Here is an 18,894-nt window from a genome sequence, read left to right as displayed (position 1 = left end):
CTACAAAATCTGATTTATAAACCAATCTAACACAGATCTTGGTGAGAGTCAAACACTTTAAAAATTTAAAATTAATCATTTTAAAGTGTTATACAAATTGCAATACTATTTTAAAAAACAACATACAAGCTGGCGCCGCGGCTCACTAGGCTAATCCTCCACCTTGCGGCGCCGGCACACTGGGTTCTAGTCCCGGTCGGGGTGCCAGATTCTGTCCCGGTTGCCCCTCTTCCAGGCCAGCTCTCTGCTGTGACCAGGGAGTGCAGTGGAGGATGGCCCAAGTCCTTGGGCCCTGCACCCCATGGGAGACCAGGAAAAGTACCTGGCTCCTGCCATCAGATCAGCGCGGTGCGCCGGCCGCGGTGGCCATTGGGGGGTGAACCAACGGCAAAAGGAAGACCTTTCTCTCTGTCTCTCTCTTTCACTGTCCACTCTGCATGTCAAAAAAAAAAAAAAAAAAAAACCTACATACGATCATAAATTTCTTTGAAAAATCAACTTTTATTTCAGTTATCTTTAATGTACAAAATATTTTAGGTAAATTACATACCATATCTTTAGAGATTTATAGTGTAACATCTATTAAACTAAATGTTTGACTCAATCATCCTTAATGGGCAAAAAATTTCAGCTATACTACAAACAGTATGATGTTTTTATTTTTTCACAGTGGAAAAAATGCTCTTTATAAAAGAATCAAATGGTACCAAAAAGTTTTGAAGTAAAAATTCCTTTTCCTAAAAGTAATCATTATTAATAATTTCTTCTACACCTTTCCATATATTTTTCATTTAAACATATACAACATATTTGCTATCCTTTAATGAAAAAAGGACCTCTATACATTACCTGTCACTTGCTTTTTATTTTATTACATAATAGATACATCTCGATATTAGTAAATATAGGGATCAGTGTGGTATTTTAGAAGAGAGGAAATTCTGTAAAATCTATAAACTGGAATGGCACTGTGCCATAGGAGTTAAGCCTCCTCTTGCAGAACTAGCATCCCATATGGACAACAGTTCCAGTCCCAGCTGCTTCTCTTCCGACCTAATTCCCTGCTAATGGCCCGGGAAGGCAGAAAAAGATGGCCCAGGTGCTTGGGTCCCTAACCAACATGGGAGATCCAGAAGAAGCTACTGGTTCCCGGCTTTGGATCAGTCGGGTTCCAGACATTGTGGCGATTTGCAGAGAGAACCAGTGAACAGAAGCTCTCTCTGTCTCTCTTTCTCTCTCTGTAACTCTGCCTCTCAAATAAATAAATAAACCTTTAAAAAATATATCTATAAACTGACCTGTTTTGGATGCACCACCTACAGAATTCATTCTTCACTCCATCAGAAATGTTGACTTTGACTGTCAGTATCTTCAAATTTTCTCCACGGTTAATTGCCAGAATCTGAGTGCACAAATATATGACAGATAATCCAAAAAATACATAAATGATAAATATAGCCAGTCAACATTTATGAAACAAATCAGGCAGCTATCCTGGCAAGAGCTATATAATTTTTCACTTGTTTATTTACCAATAATATATTTAAAAAAATCATTTTAGACTTTTTTTTTCAAATAACCTATCTCCCTCATACAGGAAACCATAATATGCTCTTTGAAAAAGAAAAACAGGTAAAAAGCCTATCCACCACATTCACAGTAAGAAACTTCGGAATAAACTATTTTAAATTCTACTAATTGAAATTTTTTGATCTTCTTAAGTTGAAAGCATATACTTTTTATAATTGTGAAAAGATAATTTGTGCTAAGATAAATACCAACATGTGAAATCCTAAGTGGAATATTTAATAGCTACAAATTATTTTCACCTATTGAGCATCTACTAATTGTAGGGCTCATTTAAGCACTTTACAAATACCTCAATTCATATAAGTATAATCACCTTAATTTTAAAAATAACTTTTCTGAGACTAATCCATCACAAATCAAAGCTAGCAAGTGGCAAAGAAAGAATTTAAATTCAGATCAACCTGCCCATGTTCTTAATTAGTATTACATTAAAAGAGCAACTGGTTTAAAACAAATTAAAAGCATTCCTTAAAGGAACGCAAACACAATCTAAACCAAACAGAAGAAAGGAAACAACAAAGATTAAAGTGAAAATTCATTTTTAAAAAGGGAACAGAAAAACAACAGAGAATATCAACAAAACCAATAATTGGTTCTTGGAAAACAGCAACAAAATTGACGAAACTTTTGCTAGATTAAGGAATAATGGAAAGGGCTGGCGTTGTGGCTCACTAGGCTAATCCTCCAGCTGTAGCGCCAGCACCCTGGGTTCTAGTCCCAGTCGGGGCGCCGGATTCTGTCCCAGTTGCTCCTCTTCTAGTCCAGATCTCTGCTATGGCCCGGGAATACAGTGGAGGATGGGCCAAGTGCTTGGGCCCTGCACCCTCATGGGAGACCAGGAGAAGCCCCTGGCTCCTGGCTTCAGATCAGCGCGGTGCACCGGCCACAGCGCACCGGCCGCAGCGGCCACTGGGGGTTGAACCAACGGAAAAAGAAGACCTTTCTCTCTGTCTCTGTCTCTCTCTCTCTCTCCCTCTCTCTGTCCACTCTTCCTGTCCAAAAAAAAAAAAAAAAAAAAACACCACAATAATGGGGAGGGGCAGCATTGTGGAACAGCAGGTTAGGGTACCACCTATGATGCCAGTATCTCATGTGGGTGCTGGTTCAAAGTCCCAGCCTTTCCACTTCTGATCCAGCTTCCTGCTAATGTACCTGGGAAGGCAGCAGAAGATGGTCCAAGTACTTGGGCCCCTGCTACCCATGTGGGAGACCTAGATGAAGCTCCTAGCTCCTGGCTTCATCCTGACCCAGCCCTGGCCATTGCAGCCATTTGACCATTGGGGAATGAATCAGCAGATGGATTATATCTCTCTCTCTGTTTCTCCCTCCATCTATATATAACTCTTTCAAATAAATAAATAAATATTTTTAAAAGAGAGAGCGAGAAAAGTCAAATTACCAAAATCAGGAACATAAAAGAGGCTACTACCAAAAGTAAAAAAGATCATAAAAGAATACTATGATTAACTATGTGGCAAATTAGATAACTTGGATAAATGGAAAAATTTCTAAAAAGACATAGATTAACAAAACCACATAAAAAAATTTAAAAAGCTGGTAAGAACTCTAACAAGTAAAGGCACTGAATGAGTAACTTGAAAATTTCCCAAAAGAAACATCCAGGCCCAGATGGTTCCACCTATGAATTCTACCAAATATTTAAAGAAGAATTAGCACCAATTCTTCACAAATTTATCTAAAAAACACAAGAGAAAACATCCCAACTCAACTTATCAGGCTACTATGTATATATTGGGAAATAATAATCAGACAAGATTTTGTAAGAAACTACAGAATATCTCTTACAAATAAGATGCAAAAATCCTCAATAAAATATGGTATACCAAATTCAGAAACATAAGCTAACATCATATTTAATGGTAAAAGTCTGAATGCTTTCCCTCTAAGGTCAGGGACAAGAGAATGGTGTCTGCTCTCACCACTTCTATGCAACACTGACTGGAGGGAGGGAGGAAAGAAGGAAGGATGAAAGGAAAGGAGGGAAGGAGGGAAAAGGGAGAGTAGACAGTGAGGGTTGGGGCAGGGGGTGGAGGGGAGGCCAAAACGGGGGGAAGGTCATCCAGATTAGAAATAAAGAAGTGGGGGCAGCGCTGTGGCCCAATGGGTTAACACCCTGGCCTGAAGTGCCAGCATCCCATATGGGCACCGATTCAAGACCAGGCTGCTCCACTTTGAATCCAGCTCTCTGTTATGGCCTGGGAAAGCAGCAGAAGATGGCCAAAGTGCTTGGGCCCCTGCGCCCACGTGGGAGACCTGGAAGAAGTTCCTGGCTCCTGGCTTCAGATCGGCACAGCTCCAGCCATTGCAGCCAATTGGGGAGTGAACCATTGGATGGAAGATCTTTCTCTCTCTCTCTCTCCTCTCTGTGTAACTCTGCCTTTCAAATAAATAAATAAATCTTAAAAAGAAACAAAGAAGTACAATTGTGCATATTCCTAACTAACATGACATTGGACACAGAATATCATAAGGAATCTACTACAAAATTACTAGAATTAATAAATAGTTCAAAAAAATTGCAGGATATAAGATCAACATATAAAATCAATTTTACATGCTAGCAATAAACATTCAGAAAATCATTTTTAATTCCATGTACAATAGTACCAAAAAATACTTAAACTTAACAAAAAAGGATAAAACCTATACTCTGAAAACTACCAAAATTATTAAAAAGAACTTAAATAAATAGAAAGGCATCCCATGTTCATGAATCAGAAGGTCTAATATTGCTAAGATGGCAGTGTTCCTCAAATTTATTTACAGATTCAATGTAATCCGTACCAAATCCCAAGCTAGCTTCTTTGCAAAAATTTACAAACTAATTCTAAAATTCATATAGAAATTAAAAGAACCTAGAATCACCAAAACAATCTATAAAATGAAGAACAAACTGAGAGATCTTCACTTTCCATTTTCAAAAAGCTTATAAGACAAAGGGATAGTAATCAAGATGGTGTGGTACTGGCATCAAGACAGAAACAGAGACCAATGTAATAGAATTAGTAGTCCAGGGGCCAGCACCGTGGCTCACTTGGCTAATCCTCTGCCTGCAGCATCGGCATCCATATGGATGCCGGGTTCTAGTCCCGGTTGCTCCTCTTCCAGTCCAACTCTCTGCTGTGGCCCAGGAGGGCAGTGGAGGATGACCCAGGTGCTTGGGCCCCTGCACCCACGTGGGAGACCAGGAGGAAGCACCTGGCTCCTGGCTTCGGATCAGTGCAGCGCACTGGCCGTAGCGGCCATTTGAGGGGTGAACCAACGGAAGGAAGACTTCCTCTCTGTCTCTCTGTCTAACTCAAACTGTCCAAAAAAAAAAAAAAAAAAAAAAGAATTGGTAGTCCAAAAACAATCTTTTACATTGTGGTCACTGACTTTTAAACAAGGCTACCAAGACAATTCAATGAGAGAGAGAGGGGAACAGTCTTTTCAACAAATTGTGCTGGGAGAACTGAATAGTTATAGGTAAAAGAACTAAGCTGGACCCCTTCCTCATATCATACATAAAAAAGAACTCAGGAATGGGTATATGGCATAGCAGTTAAGATGTCACTTAGGACATTCATATCCCATATTAGGGTGCCTGGGTTTGAGTCCAGGCTACATTCCCAATTTCAACTTGCTGCCAATGCAGACTCTGGGAGGCTGCTGATGGTTCAAGTAGTTGGGTTCCTGCTGGGTTAAGTTCCTGACTACTGGCTTTAGCTGGCTGTAGTGACCACTTGGAGGGTGAACCAATGGAAAAAGGAAGACCTTTCTCTCTGTCTCTCTCTCTCTCTCTCACTGTCTAACTCTGTCAAAATAAATAAATAAATAAATAAATAAATAAATAAATAAATAAATAAATAAAATTAACTCAAACTAGATTGTAGACCCTAAAATAAGTAACAAAACTATAAGATTAGCTTGTTATTTCACACATGCCACAGCTGGAGGACCTCAGGCTGAAGTTAAGACATTTGAAACAGGTGTAGCCAAAGAAAAATAGAAGAGGCATAGAATATTAAGGATGAATTCACAAAAGCCCAAGATCATGGAAATCTGGCCTGTTCTCTATACTATTTTTCCAAGGAAAGGTTGTTAATGATGTTAGACTATAGAGCTGTTAATCTCAGGTGTTGGAAGCAAGGTCTGGTCCAACAAATTTACATGTTATCGATCAAAAAGGTAAGTACTTTGAAATAATAGATGTTGAAGACAAAGCGTGGGTGAAGCTCATTGTCTAACAGATTTAAAATTAAAAAAAGATAAAAGTATCCTTCTAATAAATAAAAAAAATTTTCATTAAAACTAGAATTTAAGAAGTGTCCCTCTCTTTGAAAGTCATCACCAGAGCCATTCTTTTAGCCCAGTGGGTTAAGTTCCCACCTGCAACACCAGAACCCAATATGAGCACCAGTTCGAGACCCAGTTGCTCCACTTCCAATCTAGCTCCCTGCTAATGTCCCTGGAAAGGCAGCAGAGGATAGCCCAAGTGCTTGGGTCCCTGCCACCCAAGCAGGAGATTTGGATGGAGTTCCAGACTCCTGGCTTTGGCCTGGCCCAGCCCCAGCCATTGCAGCCATTTAGGGAGTGAATTAGTGGATGGAAAATCTTTCTCTATCTCTTTCATTCTGCCTTTCAAATAAAGACATAAATCTTGAAAGAGAGAGAGAGAGAGAAAAGAAAAAGAAAAATCAGTCATCACCAAAAGACTGGGAAAGACTTCAATCCCAACAACATTATCACTGAGCAAGAAGAGGAGGCAGTCCTTCCAGGATTAAACTGGGCAGATCATCCTTGAGGGTGTCCTGAACACTACCTGCAAAAAGTAGGGCTATAGAAGCCATTTTGCAAGCAGCCAGGTGGGACTAGAAGTCTGACCTTATGAAGGATTCTTCTAGAAAAAGAAAAAGAAACATGGAGACAGGAAGTGACTCTAATAGCTCAATCTCAGAGTGATATGGGCAAGAGAGCAAAGCACACATCAAAAGACAGCAAGGCAGTAAAAATTAAAAAGCAGCAGCACCACAAGAAGAATAAGGAATGAGAGCAGAAAGAGCTGTGGAGTGACTCAAAGAACTAGGAATTAGAGCCAAAGCCGTGACTCTTAGAAAGACTTATTGGGAATATGGTCTCCCATCCCTGACTCTGCTCCCCAGGGAGATGGCTTTTCTATCTATAGAAGGTAGGTTTCTGGGTAAAGGTCAAAAGCAGTTGCCTCAATGAGCTGCAGTTTCCGTATGATTTCTGGTTCCTTCACAGGTGACCCCTGTAGCTTTTCCATTCATTAGGATTCCAGATGAAAGCCCAGTTATGGCTGGACATGAGCCTGGCTGTAGCTGGTAAACAACTGATTGGCCCTTTTCTATGGGTCTGTCTTGGGCTGACTGGGAGGTAGGTTCTGCTGCATCCAACACAGGAGCAGAGAGACAAGCAGCAGGAGGAAGAACAAGGTAAGAATTGGTGCTCACTTTTTCCCTTCCCCTGACGTGGTTCTACTACACTAGAAATGACAGCCAGTAAACAAACAAAAAATGATAATTTGCAGTGTGACTTATCTTGTGTATGGCATTCCAGCTGACCACTCAGACATCTGGAGTGAAGATCACTGCTCAATTTTGTATTTACTCTTGTGTGACAACTGGTTCTACTTCAGATCTCTGCATAAACTTTTGGCACTAAATGGAAGTGTGTTTGATTTTAAACTTACTAAAAAATTCTTAAAAAAAAAAAAAACTGTGAATCTCTCAGAAGAAAAGACAAAAGAAAACCTTTGTGATTTTGACTTAGTTAAAGCTGTCTTAAACATACCACCAAAAGCATAATCAACAAAATAATAATAATGGATAGATTGAACTTGAACAAAATTGTAATTTTTGTGCTTCAAAGGATACCATCGAGAAGGTAAAAATAAAATACATAAAATGAGAACGTTTTTACAAATCATACTAGTATTTCAAACTAGGGAATCTAGGACAAATAAAGAACTGTTGGGGCTGGTGCTGTAGCGCATCAGGTTAAAGCCCTGGCCTGAAGCGCTGGCATCCCATTTGGGTGTCAGTTCTAGTCCTGGCTGCTCCTCTTCCTATCCAGCTCTCCGCTATGGCCTGGGATAGCAGTAGAAGATGGCCCAAGTCCTTGGGCCCCTGCACCCACACAGGAGACCCAGAAGAAGCTCCTGGCTCCTGGCTTCGGATCAAAGCAGCTCTGGCCGTTGTGGTCATCTGGGGAGTGAACCAGTGGATGGAAGACCTCTCTTTCTGTCTCTACCTCTCTCTGTAACTCTGCCTTTCGAATAAATAAAAATATATCTTTAAAAAAAGAACTGTTACTCAATAATAAAAATATGCAATCCTATTAAAAATGTATAAATGATCTGAAGAGGTATTTGATCAAAAATTTTATACAAATGAGTGATAAATACATGAAAAGGTGCTCGATATCCGTAGTCATTAGAGAAACTGAAATCAAAACAATAATAAGAAACCACAGACAGCAAGCGTTGATGAGGATGTAGCGTGAACTACAACTCTCATAAACTGCTTCTGGGAATGTAAAATGGATTAGCCAATTTGAAAAATATTGTGGCAGTTCTTTGAAAGGTTAAATACTGAGGTACCATACAATGCAGCAATTATACCTCTAGGCATATATTCAAGAGAAATGAAAACATTTCAACACAAATGTCTGTAGCAGCATGAGTTGCACTATCTGTATGATGTGATATTATATGGCAATAAAAAGTAATGGAATACTGACACACACAACATTTGCTAAGCGAGGAAAATCAAATGTAAAAGGCCACATATTATGTGATTTTGTACAAAATGACCAGAACAGATAACTCAATATAGATAAATAGGTGGTTTTCAGGAGCTTGGAGCAAGAAAATATTTGAGGAGAACTGGAGTGGTTACTAATGAGTATCTCATTTCTTGTTCAGTTGATGGAAATGTCCTAAAATTGAATGTGCTAATAGTTGCACAGTACAGCACACACTAAAAATGTTTAAATGTATAATACAAATTGGTGCATTATATGTGGTATGAATTTTATTTTAATAAAGCTGTTATAACCTAAAACACTTGGCTTTAAGGTCCCACTCTGCCTTCTGCTAATGTGCACCATGGGAGGCATCAGGCAATAGCTCAAATATTTGAGTCCTAACATCCACGTGAGAGACCTAGAAGGAGATCTGGATTCCTGGCTTCACTCTAGCCCAGCCCTAACTGTTTTGGGCATTTGGGGAATGCCCAGCAGGTGGAAGATATCGTCTGTCTTGCTCTCTTTCTGCCTTCCAAATAAGTAAAAGAAATACAGTTTTGTAAAAGATGGAGAACAAAACAAGAATGCCCACTCTGACCATTTCTATTGGATACTATACTGGAGGTTCTAGTCAGAGCATTTAGGGAGAAAATTTTTAAAAATTTAAATTGGAAATAAGTAAATAAAACTATCTCCACTCAAAAATGGCATGAAAATCCCAAGAAATCCACTAGAAAACTATTAGAACTAATAAATAAGCTCAGGAAAGTTGCAGGATTCAAGATTAACATAAAAATCAATTACTTCTATATACTTGCAATGAATATTCAGAAAATAACAAGAAGAAAACAATTCCACCAAAAAATTAAAATGCTTAGAAATAAGTATAACAAAACAAATGCAGGGTCCAGCGCTGTGACATAGCAGGTTAAGGCACTGCCTGTGGAGCCAGCATACCATGTGGGCTATGGTTCAAGACCCGGTTGCTTCCATTTCCAATCCAGCTTCCAGCTTATGTGCCCAGGAAGGCAGCAGAAGATGGCCCAAGTGCTTGGGCTACTGTACCCATGAAGGAGACCCAGAAGAAGCTCCTGGCTCCTAGCTTTGGACTGGCCCAACTGTGGCCCTTGTAGTCATTTGGGGAGTGAACCAGCAAATGGAAGACTTCTCTCTCTCTCTGCTTCTGCCTCTCTGTAACTCTGTCTTTCAAATAAGTATATAATTTTTTTTAAATGTGTAAAAGTGATATTGTGAAGACAACAAAAACATTGTTGAAAGAAATTTAAAAACTTCCCCCCAAAATGGAAAGACAGTCCACGTTTATGGAGCAAACATGATCCAGTTCCCTGTTAATATACCAGCAGAAAATAGGACACCTGCAGCCTACGTGGAAGACTCAGAAGAAGTTCCCGGCTCCTGGTTTTGGCCTGGCCCAGGCTGTCATTGAGATCATTTAGGGAGTGGACAAGTGGATAGAAGATCTGTCCCTCCTTCTCTCTGTAACTCTTTATTTATTTATTTATTGCCAGGCAGAGTTAGACAGTGAGAGAGAGACAGAAGAGAGTTATAGACCATGAGAGAGAGACAGAGAGAAAGGTCTTCCTTCCGTTGGTTCACTCCCCTAATGGCCGCTACGGCCGGCGCGCTGCGCTGATCCAAAGCCAGTAGCCGAGTGCCTCCTCCTGGTCTCCCATGCGGGTGCAGGGGCCCAAGCACTTGGGCCATCCTCCACTGCCCTCCCGGGCCACAGCAGAGAGTTGGACTGGAAGAGGAGCAACCAGGACTAGTACCCAGCGCCCCAGCTGGGACTAGAACCCGGGGTGCCGGCGCCGCAGGCGGAGGATTAGCCTAGTGAGCCACAGTGCCGGCCCTCTCTGTAACTCTTTCAAATAAATATTAAAAAAAAAAAAAGTTAACTTAGTAGATGAGTAAAATTATTCTCACAGTATATAGAGAAGGAGTTCCAGAGGACCTGTAGGGTTCAAACTCCCTCTGAAGGGTTGATGTGTGAATCTGCTCTAACAAACTGGGGACAGACACATTAACAAGAGCCATATTAAATTTATTCATGATCATAAGCACAGGAACCATACAAAATATGAAAGTCAAAAAGGACCATATGGTTGAAGCTTAAATACCCTCTTCATGGGGGAGAAGGAGATGGGAGTGTAGGAAATCTGAAATTTACAAGAGTAATAAGTGATTTTTAGGGGATATGGATAGGCCTGCAAAACAGATAATGGCCTGCAAGAAAGCTCCTCTGGGCTCCAGGTGTGGTATTTGATTTTCAGTTCCTTCCTCTGTGATATGAATTTAATCTCTCTTGGTTAACAAAATTTCAATAAAAACAATAAAGTCAACTGTGCTCCTCTGTGGTGGATGTGGTCTTAAGGTACCTAAGAGACCTTCAGCAAAAGCCCTTTCCGGTGCTTAAGGAAAGAAAGAATTGAATAATAGTGGGCTGCAGAAAAGACCTTAGTTCAGCATGTCAATGCACCATTCTTTGCAGTATCATTTTCTGAGTCCTAAAACACCCAAAATATACTAAATGGTTAAGAAATATTTGAATAACATACTCTTCATATCATGTTATACCAAAACAAAAAAAATTTCACATCTGTGTTATCCAAAGTTTAAAACAGCATTACATTTTTAACGATGAAAATTAAATATCACCTGAAAGGGAAAACATACTAGACTTCCAGTATCCTCTCTTTAACAACAAAATGCAGATAAAAAAGAAGAAAAATAAATTTTAAAATGATTTATTGAGGACTTTCAGGTTTGGTAAACACTGCTAGTCCCATAAATCCAAATCTCTCCTTATCCTTCCTGGCAAGCTACAAAACCAATACAGAGAATTAATAAAACACAGAATCAGCATCTTCTGCATTTCTAGAACAGAGTAATAGACTGGCATCAGATTTCTCAATAATAACATACAACAGCAGGCAGCAGCGCAGCAACATATCCAAGAAATTTAAGAAGGAGCCTGCGCTGTGGTGCAGTGGGTTAAAACCATGGCCTGCAGTGCTGCCATCTCACTGACTTCCAATCTAGCTCCCTAATATTGTGCCTGGGAAGGCAGTGGAGAATGGCCAAAGTACTTGGGCCACTGCATCCACATGGGACACCCGCAAGAAGCTCCTGACTCCTGGCTTTAGATCAGCCCAGCTCTGGTCATTGCAGCCTTTTGGGGAGTGAAACAGAGAATGGAAGACCTCTCTCTGTCTCTCCCTCTCTCTGTAACTGCCTTTCAAATAATAAATCTTTAACAACAAAAACAACAAAATTTAAGTAAAGAAAGTGCAAAACACAAATTATCATACCAAACCAAGCTGTCCATCACATGTCAAGGCCACAGAAAGCAATGCTGAATGTGACAGAGTTCAGAGACTACTGTATACATTTAACCTTCTTGAAGTATATACCACAGCAGAGGTCGGCAAGCTATGCCCCATGGGTCAAATCTGGCCTGACATCTGTTTTTATAAATACAATTTTATTTCTTTAAAAGACTGTATGTATTTATTTGAAAAGCAGAGTGATGTGGGGAGGGGGCTAAGGGGAAATAGGGAGAGAGCTTTCAACTGCTGGCTCACTCCCCAAAAGACTGCAGTGGCAGAAGCTGGGTCAAGTCAAAACCAGGAGCCAAGAACTCCATCTAGGTCTCCTGCATGGGTGGCAGTGACCCAAGAACTTGGGACATCTTCTGATGCTTTCCTAGGTGCAATAGCAGAGAACTGGAACAGAAGTGGAACAGTCTGGCCAGGGCCACGGCTCACTAGGCTAATCCTCCGCCTGTGGTGCCAGCTCACCGGGTTCTAATCCCGGTTGGGGCGCCGGATTCTGTCCCGGTTTCTCCTCTTCCAGTCCAGCTCTCTGCTGTGGCCCTGGAGTGCAGTGGAGGATGGGCCAAGTGCTTGGGCCCTGCACCCACATGGGAGACCAGGAGAAGCACCTGGCTCCTGCCTTCGGATCAGCACGGTGTGCCAGCCGCAGCGGCCATTGGAGGGTGAACCAACGGAAAAGGAAGACCTTTCTCTTTCTCTCTCTCTCTCTCACTCTCCACTCTGCCTCTCAAAAAAAAAAAAAAAAAAAAAAGTGGAACAGTCAGGACTTGAACCAGCACTCTGATATGGGATGCCGGTGTCCCAAGTGGCAGCATAACCCACTGCACCACAATGCCAGCCCCAGTAAAATTTTATTAAAATAACAAAGCTTATTCATTTATTTTTTTGTCTATGACTGCCTCATGATACATGGCAGTTGTACGGCTGCAAGTCATCTCGGTCTTGTAGCCTAAAGTATTTATTCTCTGATATTTTACAGAAAAAGTTTGCCAGCTCTGTACTGGACTACAGAATAAGTTTTTATGTAACCCAAAGACTAGAAAGCTTTGTCAAAACGATGCAGAGAAAGCATTTCAAGAAAATTGTAGGGCTAAGATTAAAACAAGAGTAAAGTTGATTTCCATTAAGTGTGCACAAATTCCAATCCTGATATCAGGTTTCCTTAATCAGACTGTCACTGCAACAAATACCTGAGAGAAGGTACTTATAAACAGTGGAGGTTTACTTTGGCTCATGGTTTTGGAGGTTCACAACCCACGACTGGATGGACAACACTGGATCAGACATCTGGTGAGGCCAGAGGGTAGCATCAGCAGAAGCACATTCAGAATAACATTCCCATGGCAAGCCAGGAGGCAGAGACAGGGGTTAGGTCTAACTCAGGCTTCTATGACCAACCCTCTCATGAAAAACCTCTCATGAAAAATACTTTCCAAGGGCACACTCCTTAGTGACTTACATACCTCCCACTAAGCCTACTTAAACACTATAACTAGATTAAGCTTGAATTCTCAATACCATTAACTTATCATTTAAGGGTTAAGGTATCTGCATGAGTTAGTAAACCAAATCATGTTCACATTATGGCACAAATAGATTTCAAAATAAAAACAAGATAAAGGAGGAAACCTGGTAAGTTAAAATCCACATTCCAGTTTTAAATAGAACAAGGGGCATAAATACCGTATCTTAAAGTTGTTATTAGGAGTAATATCACCAAAATGGTGGAGTAGGGAACTCCAAAACTCTATCCCTCCACAGAAGTAACAAACTGCTAAGGTAGCAAAAACTGTCAGAACCAACTTTTTCATAAATCTGGAATCTAATAAAAAAAATTTACAACCAGAAGAAAACATGAAGAAGAAAGAAGCTGCAGAATTTCCAGAAATCAGCACTTTTAACTTACCCAGCTACCTATCATTCCAACTCCCCAGCTCAGTGTTAACCATATAACAACCCACGTTCCTGGGACAGGGACCCTATATCAATCTATGTCATATCTATGTCACATATATACATGACTATATATATATATATATATAGCCTAATATCAAAGGTTGCGGTTGTGTGTTTTGATCTGTCTGCTGCATCCCTGAGGAACTAATTCTAGGGCTTGCTTTTGTTTCATCTGCCTTAGGGTTTACCCAGAGCACAAAAAGATTCCCAGAATCTGGTTTGTTTTTTTTTGTTTGTTTGTTTGTTTGTTTTTGACAAGCAGAGTGGACAGTGAGAGAGAGAGACAGAGAGAAAGGTCTTCCTTTGCCATTGGTTCACCCTCCAATGGCTGCCGCGACCGGCGCACTGTGGCCGGCGCACCGCACTGATCCGATGGCAGGAGCCAGGTACTTATCCTGGTCTCCCATGGGGTGCAGGGCCCAAGTACCTGGGCCATCCTCCACTGCACTCCCTGGCCACAGCAGAGAGCTGGCCTGGAAGAGGGGCAACCGGGACAGAATCCGGCGCCCCGACCAGGACTAGAACCCGGTGTGCCGGCGCCGCAAGGCGGAGGATTAGCCTAGTGAGCCGTGGCGCCGGCCACCCAGGCAGTTTTTGTCAAAAGTATTTAAAAACAGATATATTAGTCATATCCACAAGGGGAAAGAGATAACAGTGATACAACTGGCAGACAGCAAAAATGAGGTATTTGACAGAAAAAGGATTTTTTAAATTCCATTTATACCAGGAACTCTACTGGGCCACCTGTATGCTCAGAGCCAGCTGCAAGCTCTGCAAGTACCTGAGAAGACCTTAAGCTTTCACATCTGACTGACCTCGGGGCTCCAAGCAAAAGGAGGTAAGGCTCTGGCAGAGCTGTTGATGACGAAGGACCTAATGAAGTGTTGAAGTAGTGCTCCGACACACAGCCAGTCTTTAAAAGCAGAGATAATTTGAGCTTTGTATTAGTTGGTTGCTTTTTGGGTTTGTTTGTTAGATTTTTGGATCCAAATTTATGGAAATCTCTGTCAATTACTAGCTAATTACTAAGCTGAAAGAAGAGACACGTCATTGGCCACATATTGCAAAGAATACAGAATTACAAAAAGTATTAAAAAGTCATTAAAATAAACAACCCACAACAACAAACAATTGAGAGGGAAGAGAATTTGATTTCCAGAGTTGCCAGGTTATAATATTAAAATCACCCAGTCTTTACCAAAAAAATGAAAAGGCACACAAAGATTAACAAAGTATTATTCACTTACAAGAACTAAAGAAATGAATAGAAATCGTCCCTGAGGAAGCTTAGACATTGGCCTTCCTAAACAAAGAATTAAAACCACTGTCCTTCCGAGTCCCACCACTGTAAGCACGTTCTCAGCTAACACCATGATGATGCGATTGGTGTCCCCATCGAGTAATAAGCCTGAGACCAGCCTGGCATGGCAGGCCTGGCCTAACCATGGGACGCTGGCCCTTGACACTTGAGCCATCTGCAAGCAGTGTGGGCAGGGAGCCCAGCACTCTGGCCTCCTGGTCAGGTGGCCCCATCTCCTCAGGCCCTTACCCAGGCCTCTGTTGGGAACCACGACAACATAAATCTACTTTCCAGAACCCCAAAGCGGGAGCTGCAGAAACTGTTCAGCAGCAGACACCTAAAGTAAACTTGAAGCAAGAGCCAGTGGCTGGTGAGGCTGTCAGCTGCGGGTAGTGATAAAGGTAGTGAGGAGATGCCACAGGTGGGCTTCCTGGGAACCCTGGGGAAGAGGCCCTGCAGGCTGGCTGGGCAGATCACGTGGTGGGGGCACCTAGGAAGAAGAAAAGTTCCCAGGCTGCCAACCGGAACAGAGGCCTGGGTGTTGGTTCGATCCCTCCCCCTTGGGTTTCACAACTTCGGGGTCGCTACCTCTGCTCACCGCAGCTGAGGCTGCTGCTGCTTGGGCACGTTTGGGGCCCCGAGCCTGACCTCTGGAACTGACCATCACTCACCTATAGTTTCTGCCAGTAAATCTGATTCTGGAATGATTAAAGGCCGCTTTGTCATCAAAAATAAATAAATAAATAAAACCACTGTCCTTTAGTTTAAGGAAATCACAGACAGAAACCTAACACAAACAAGGAAAATGATATACTAACACTACAGAAAAAATGAAGACTTGGGAATTATTATAAGGAACTAAGTGGAAATTAAGGAGCTGACAAGTATAATGATTGAAATGAAAATTCACTAAAAATGTACTAGGTTTAACAGCAAATTTGAGCAAGCAGAAGTACAATCAGTAAACTGGAAGGCAGGCCAATTGAGATTCCACAGCTTGGGAGGAAAAAAAAAAAACAAAGAAAATAAATGAACAGAACCTAAGATACCTGTCAGACACTACTAAGCACACCCACTATACAAAATGGAGCGAAGAGGAGAAAACTGGCAGAAAGAATTTTTAAAGAAAAAATAGCCAAGAATATCCAAATTTTGAAGGAAAAAATTAATCTACACATCTAAGACTCACAATCAATTCCAAGTAGGATAAACTCAAACAGATCCAGAACAACAGACATTATAATCAAATTGTCAACAAAAGACAAAGACGGATAATCTTGGGGTGGGTGTTTGATAGAGCAGTTAAGACCTTTCCGATGCCTTCAACCCGTATCAGACTGCTGGGTTTGAATTCTAGCTCCCCTTCCAACACCAGTTTCCTATTAATGTGCACCCTGGGCGGCAGCAGGTGACAGCCCATGTACTTAGGTCACTCAAGTGGGAGATCCGAATTGAGTTCTGGGCTCCTGGCTTCCAGCTCACCTAGCTCCAGCTATTGTGGGCATTCATAGAGTGAACTAGTTGATGGAAGCTCTCTCTCTGCCTATTTGTTTCTTTATTTGTCTGAAAGTCTCTCTGCCTTTTAAATAATAAAATTTATTTTTTAAATGAGTCTTTAAAATAAGATAATCTTTAATGCAATAAGAAAATGGCCTGTCATGAACAGAGGTTCAATAATATTAACAGTTGATTACTCATGAAAAACCATGGCGGCCTTACCACAAGACAGTGAATGTGAGATATGAGATACTCAAACTGCTATAAGAGGGAGTGTCAGCTAAGAATTCCACATCCAGAAAAATTAACGTTCAGAATAAGTTCTGGAGACTGGCTAACAACAATGTGAATATATTTAACTTTATGGATCTATATGCCTAAAAATGGTTAAGATAGTTCATTTTATGCCACAATTGAAAATAATTTTTAGGCTAGTCCTCCACCTAGCGGCACCGGCACACCGGGTTCTAGTCCCGGTCGGGGCGCCGGATTCTGTCCCGGTTGCCCCTCTTCCAGGCCAGCTCTCTGCTGTGGCCCTGGAAGGCAGTGGAGGATGGCCCAAGTGCTTGGGCCCTGCACCCGCATGGGAGATCAGGAGAGGCACCTGGCTCCTGCCTTTGGATCAGCGTGGTGCGCCGGCCACAGCGCACCGGCTGTGGTGGCCATTGGAGGGTGAACCAATGGCAAAAGGAAGACCTTTCTCTCTGTCCCTCTCTCTCACTATCCACTCTGCCTGTCAAAAAAAAAAAAAAAAAAAAAAAAGAAAGAAAAAAAATAATTTTTAAAGTGAAATTAAGACACCCCAAATAATCAAACCCTAAGATATCTGTCATTGAAAGACCTGTCTCACATGAAATACTATAGACAGTCCTTCAGGCTAAAACTAAAGGAACTCAAAGACGTACCAAGAAATAAAGAACACTGGTAAAGGTAGCTTACATGTATAAATATAAAAGTCAGTAATATTTTAACTCCTCTTTTTTCTCCCATATGTTTTAAAAGCCATATTCCATATGTAGATATAGCCTATAAATATATTTAGGAAAAAAATTGGTAAAATGAAATATGAAATTAAAAAACCGAGATTAAATGACCATGGTTGTACAACTACACAAATCTCTCTCAGTTGTATTCTAAATCAGGTATCTCTGATTTGTGGGTAACATGGAAATAATCCAGAATTGAGTTCAGCTCCATGTCTAGTAAGAAGCAGAATCTAGTAAGAAATATTGCTGAGCAGAAAGTCCATACACCTGAGTGGCTACACCATCAACCTCACTAAGAATGCAGAGTGATTTACTATCTTCTCTGAAGTCTTCACTTGTGGTTTGTGATATGAAAAGAATATGACAGTATTATAAGAATTTTTATGAAGAAAAAATAGTTCACACAAAATCCTTTAGTAGGCAAACACAAAGTATTATCATTATTATGACTAAGGTAGCAAAAACTGTCAGAACCAACTTTTTCATAAATCTGGAATCTAATAAAAAAATTTACAACCAGAAGAAAACATGAAGAAGAAAGAAGCTGCAGAAGCAGTTAGTTACCTGATGATGTTGGATATTTCTTATGTTGCACGAAAAATTCTGGTACAGCTGAAATTTATCGACATCTTTCTCATTTACCTTTTTTGAGGAAACTTTAGCCAGTGATGACTGTATACAAATGTATCTATTCTGGCACCTATTCAGACACACAAAAGTTGAAAATAAAAAAGCAGCAGTTATCAATCTGTGCTTTAGAAATATACTTAATGGAAGTAAGGGTAGCAAAAAGGTAAATCGGTTAGCAAATGAGGCATTTTAAGGATGCTCAACTAAGAAAATGATGTTATTAACCCATCAAAAGAGGAATCTGAAGTAAGTTTTCAGTGTTGCCTCTAAGACACCTGCAGCTACGACAGCAACATACCTGGGTTCAGTTCCTAGTTCTGACTCCTGACTCCAGCTTCTTGTTAATAACCTTGCGAGGCAGCAGTGATGGCTCAGGTAACTGGGTTACTGCCACCCACGTAGGACATCTGGATTGAGTCCCCAATTCCTGGCTTCAGGCAGGCAGGCAGAGTTCTCTCCCTCTGTCTGCCTCATTCTACCTTTCTATTTGCCTCTCAAATAAATACATTAATTAATTTTTGAAAAAGGAGAACTCTGCCTACTCATGCTAACACAGGTCCTACAAATTTATATTATCAACCCAATCCCCCCATAAAATGTCTAAATGAATTCAGATTCTATCTGTAGGTAGGCAAGAGCCTCTGGTCTAAATGTTATCCTTTCCTAATCCCTGAGTTAGGCAGTCACAGTCAATTAAAAACTAAAAAGGAGAGAAACAAAAGGATGTGTCAGGATAGCTTCCCCAATAACAATTTATAAAATAGAACCAAATTGTAATAGTATAATTAGCTATAAAAATACATTTTAAGCGTAA

The 18,894-nt window shown here is 40.8% G+C and overlaps 1 protein-coding gene across 10 annotated transcripts in view; it reads right to left on the bottom strand.

Annotated features, from left to right (window-relative positions):
- Positions 1–18,894, bottom strand: part of SRBD1 (S1 RNA binding domain 1) — a 256,577-nt gene that overhangs the window by 193,917 nt on the left and 43,766 nt on the right. For all 10 annotated transcript variants that reach the window (XR_011386661.1, XR_007916534.2, XR_007916541.2 and 7 more), the window contains exons 9-10: positions 18,015–18,150; positions 1,299–1,402 (exon numbers count right to left, since the gene is read on the bottom strand). Coding sequence is in view for 3 of the 10 variants with exons in the window: in XM_008254454.4 (XP_008252676.2) it covers positions 1,299–1,402; positions 18,015–18,150 (240 nt within the window). In the remaining 7 variants the exon portion in view is untranslated. The remainder of the gene's footprint in view (positions 1–1,298; positions 1,403–18,014; positions 18,151–18,894) is intronic.

This window comes from Oryctolagus cuniculus, chromosome 2 (genome assembly GCF_964237555.1).
Source record: "Oryctolagus cuniculus chromosome 2, mOryCun1.1, whole genome shotgun sequence".
In the NCBI taxonomy this organism is placed as follows: domain Eukaryota; kingdom Metazoa; phylum Chordata; class Mammalia; order Lagomorpha; family Leporidae; genus Oryctolagus; species Oryctolagus cuniculus.
This window is presented reverse-complemented; position numbering and strand designations above follow the sequence as displayed.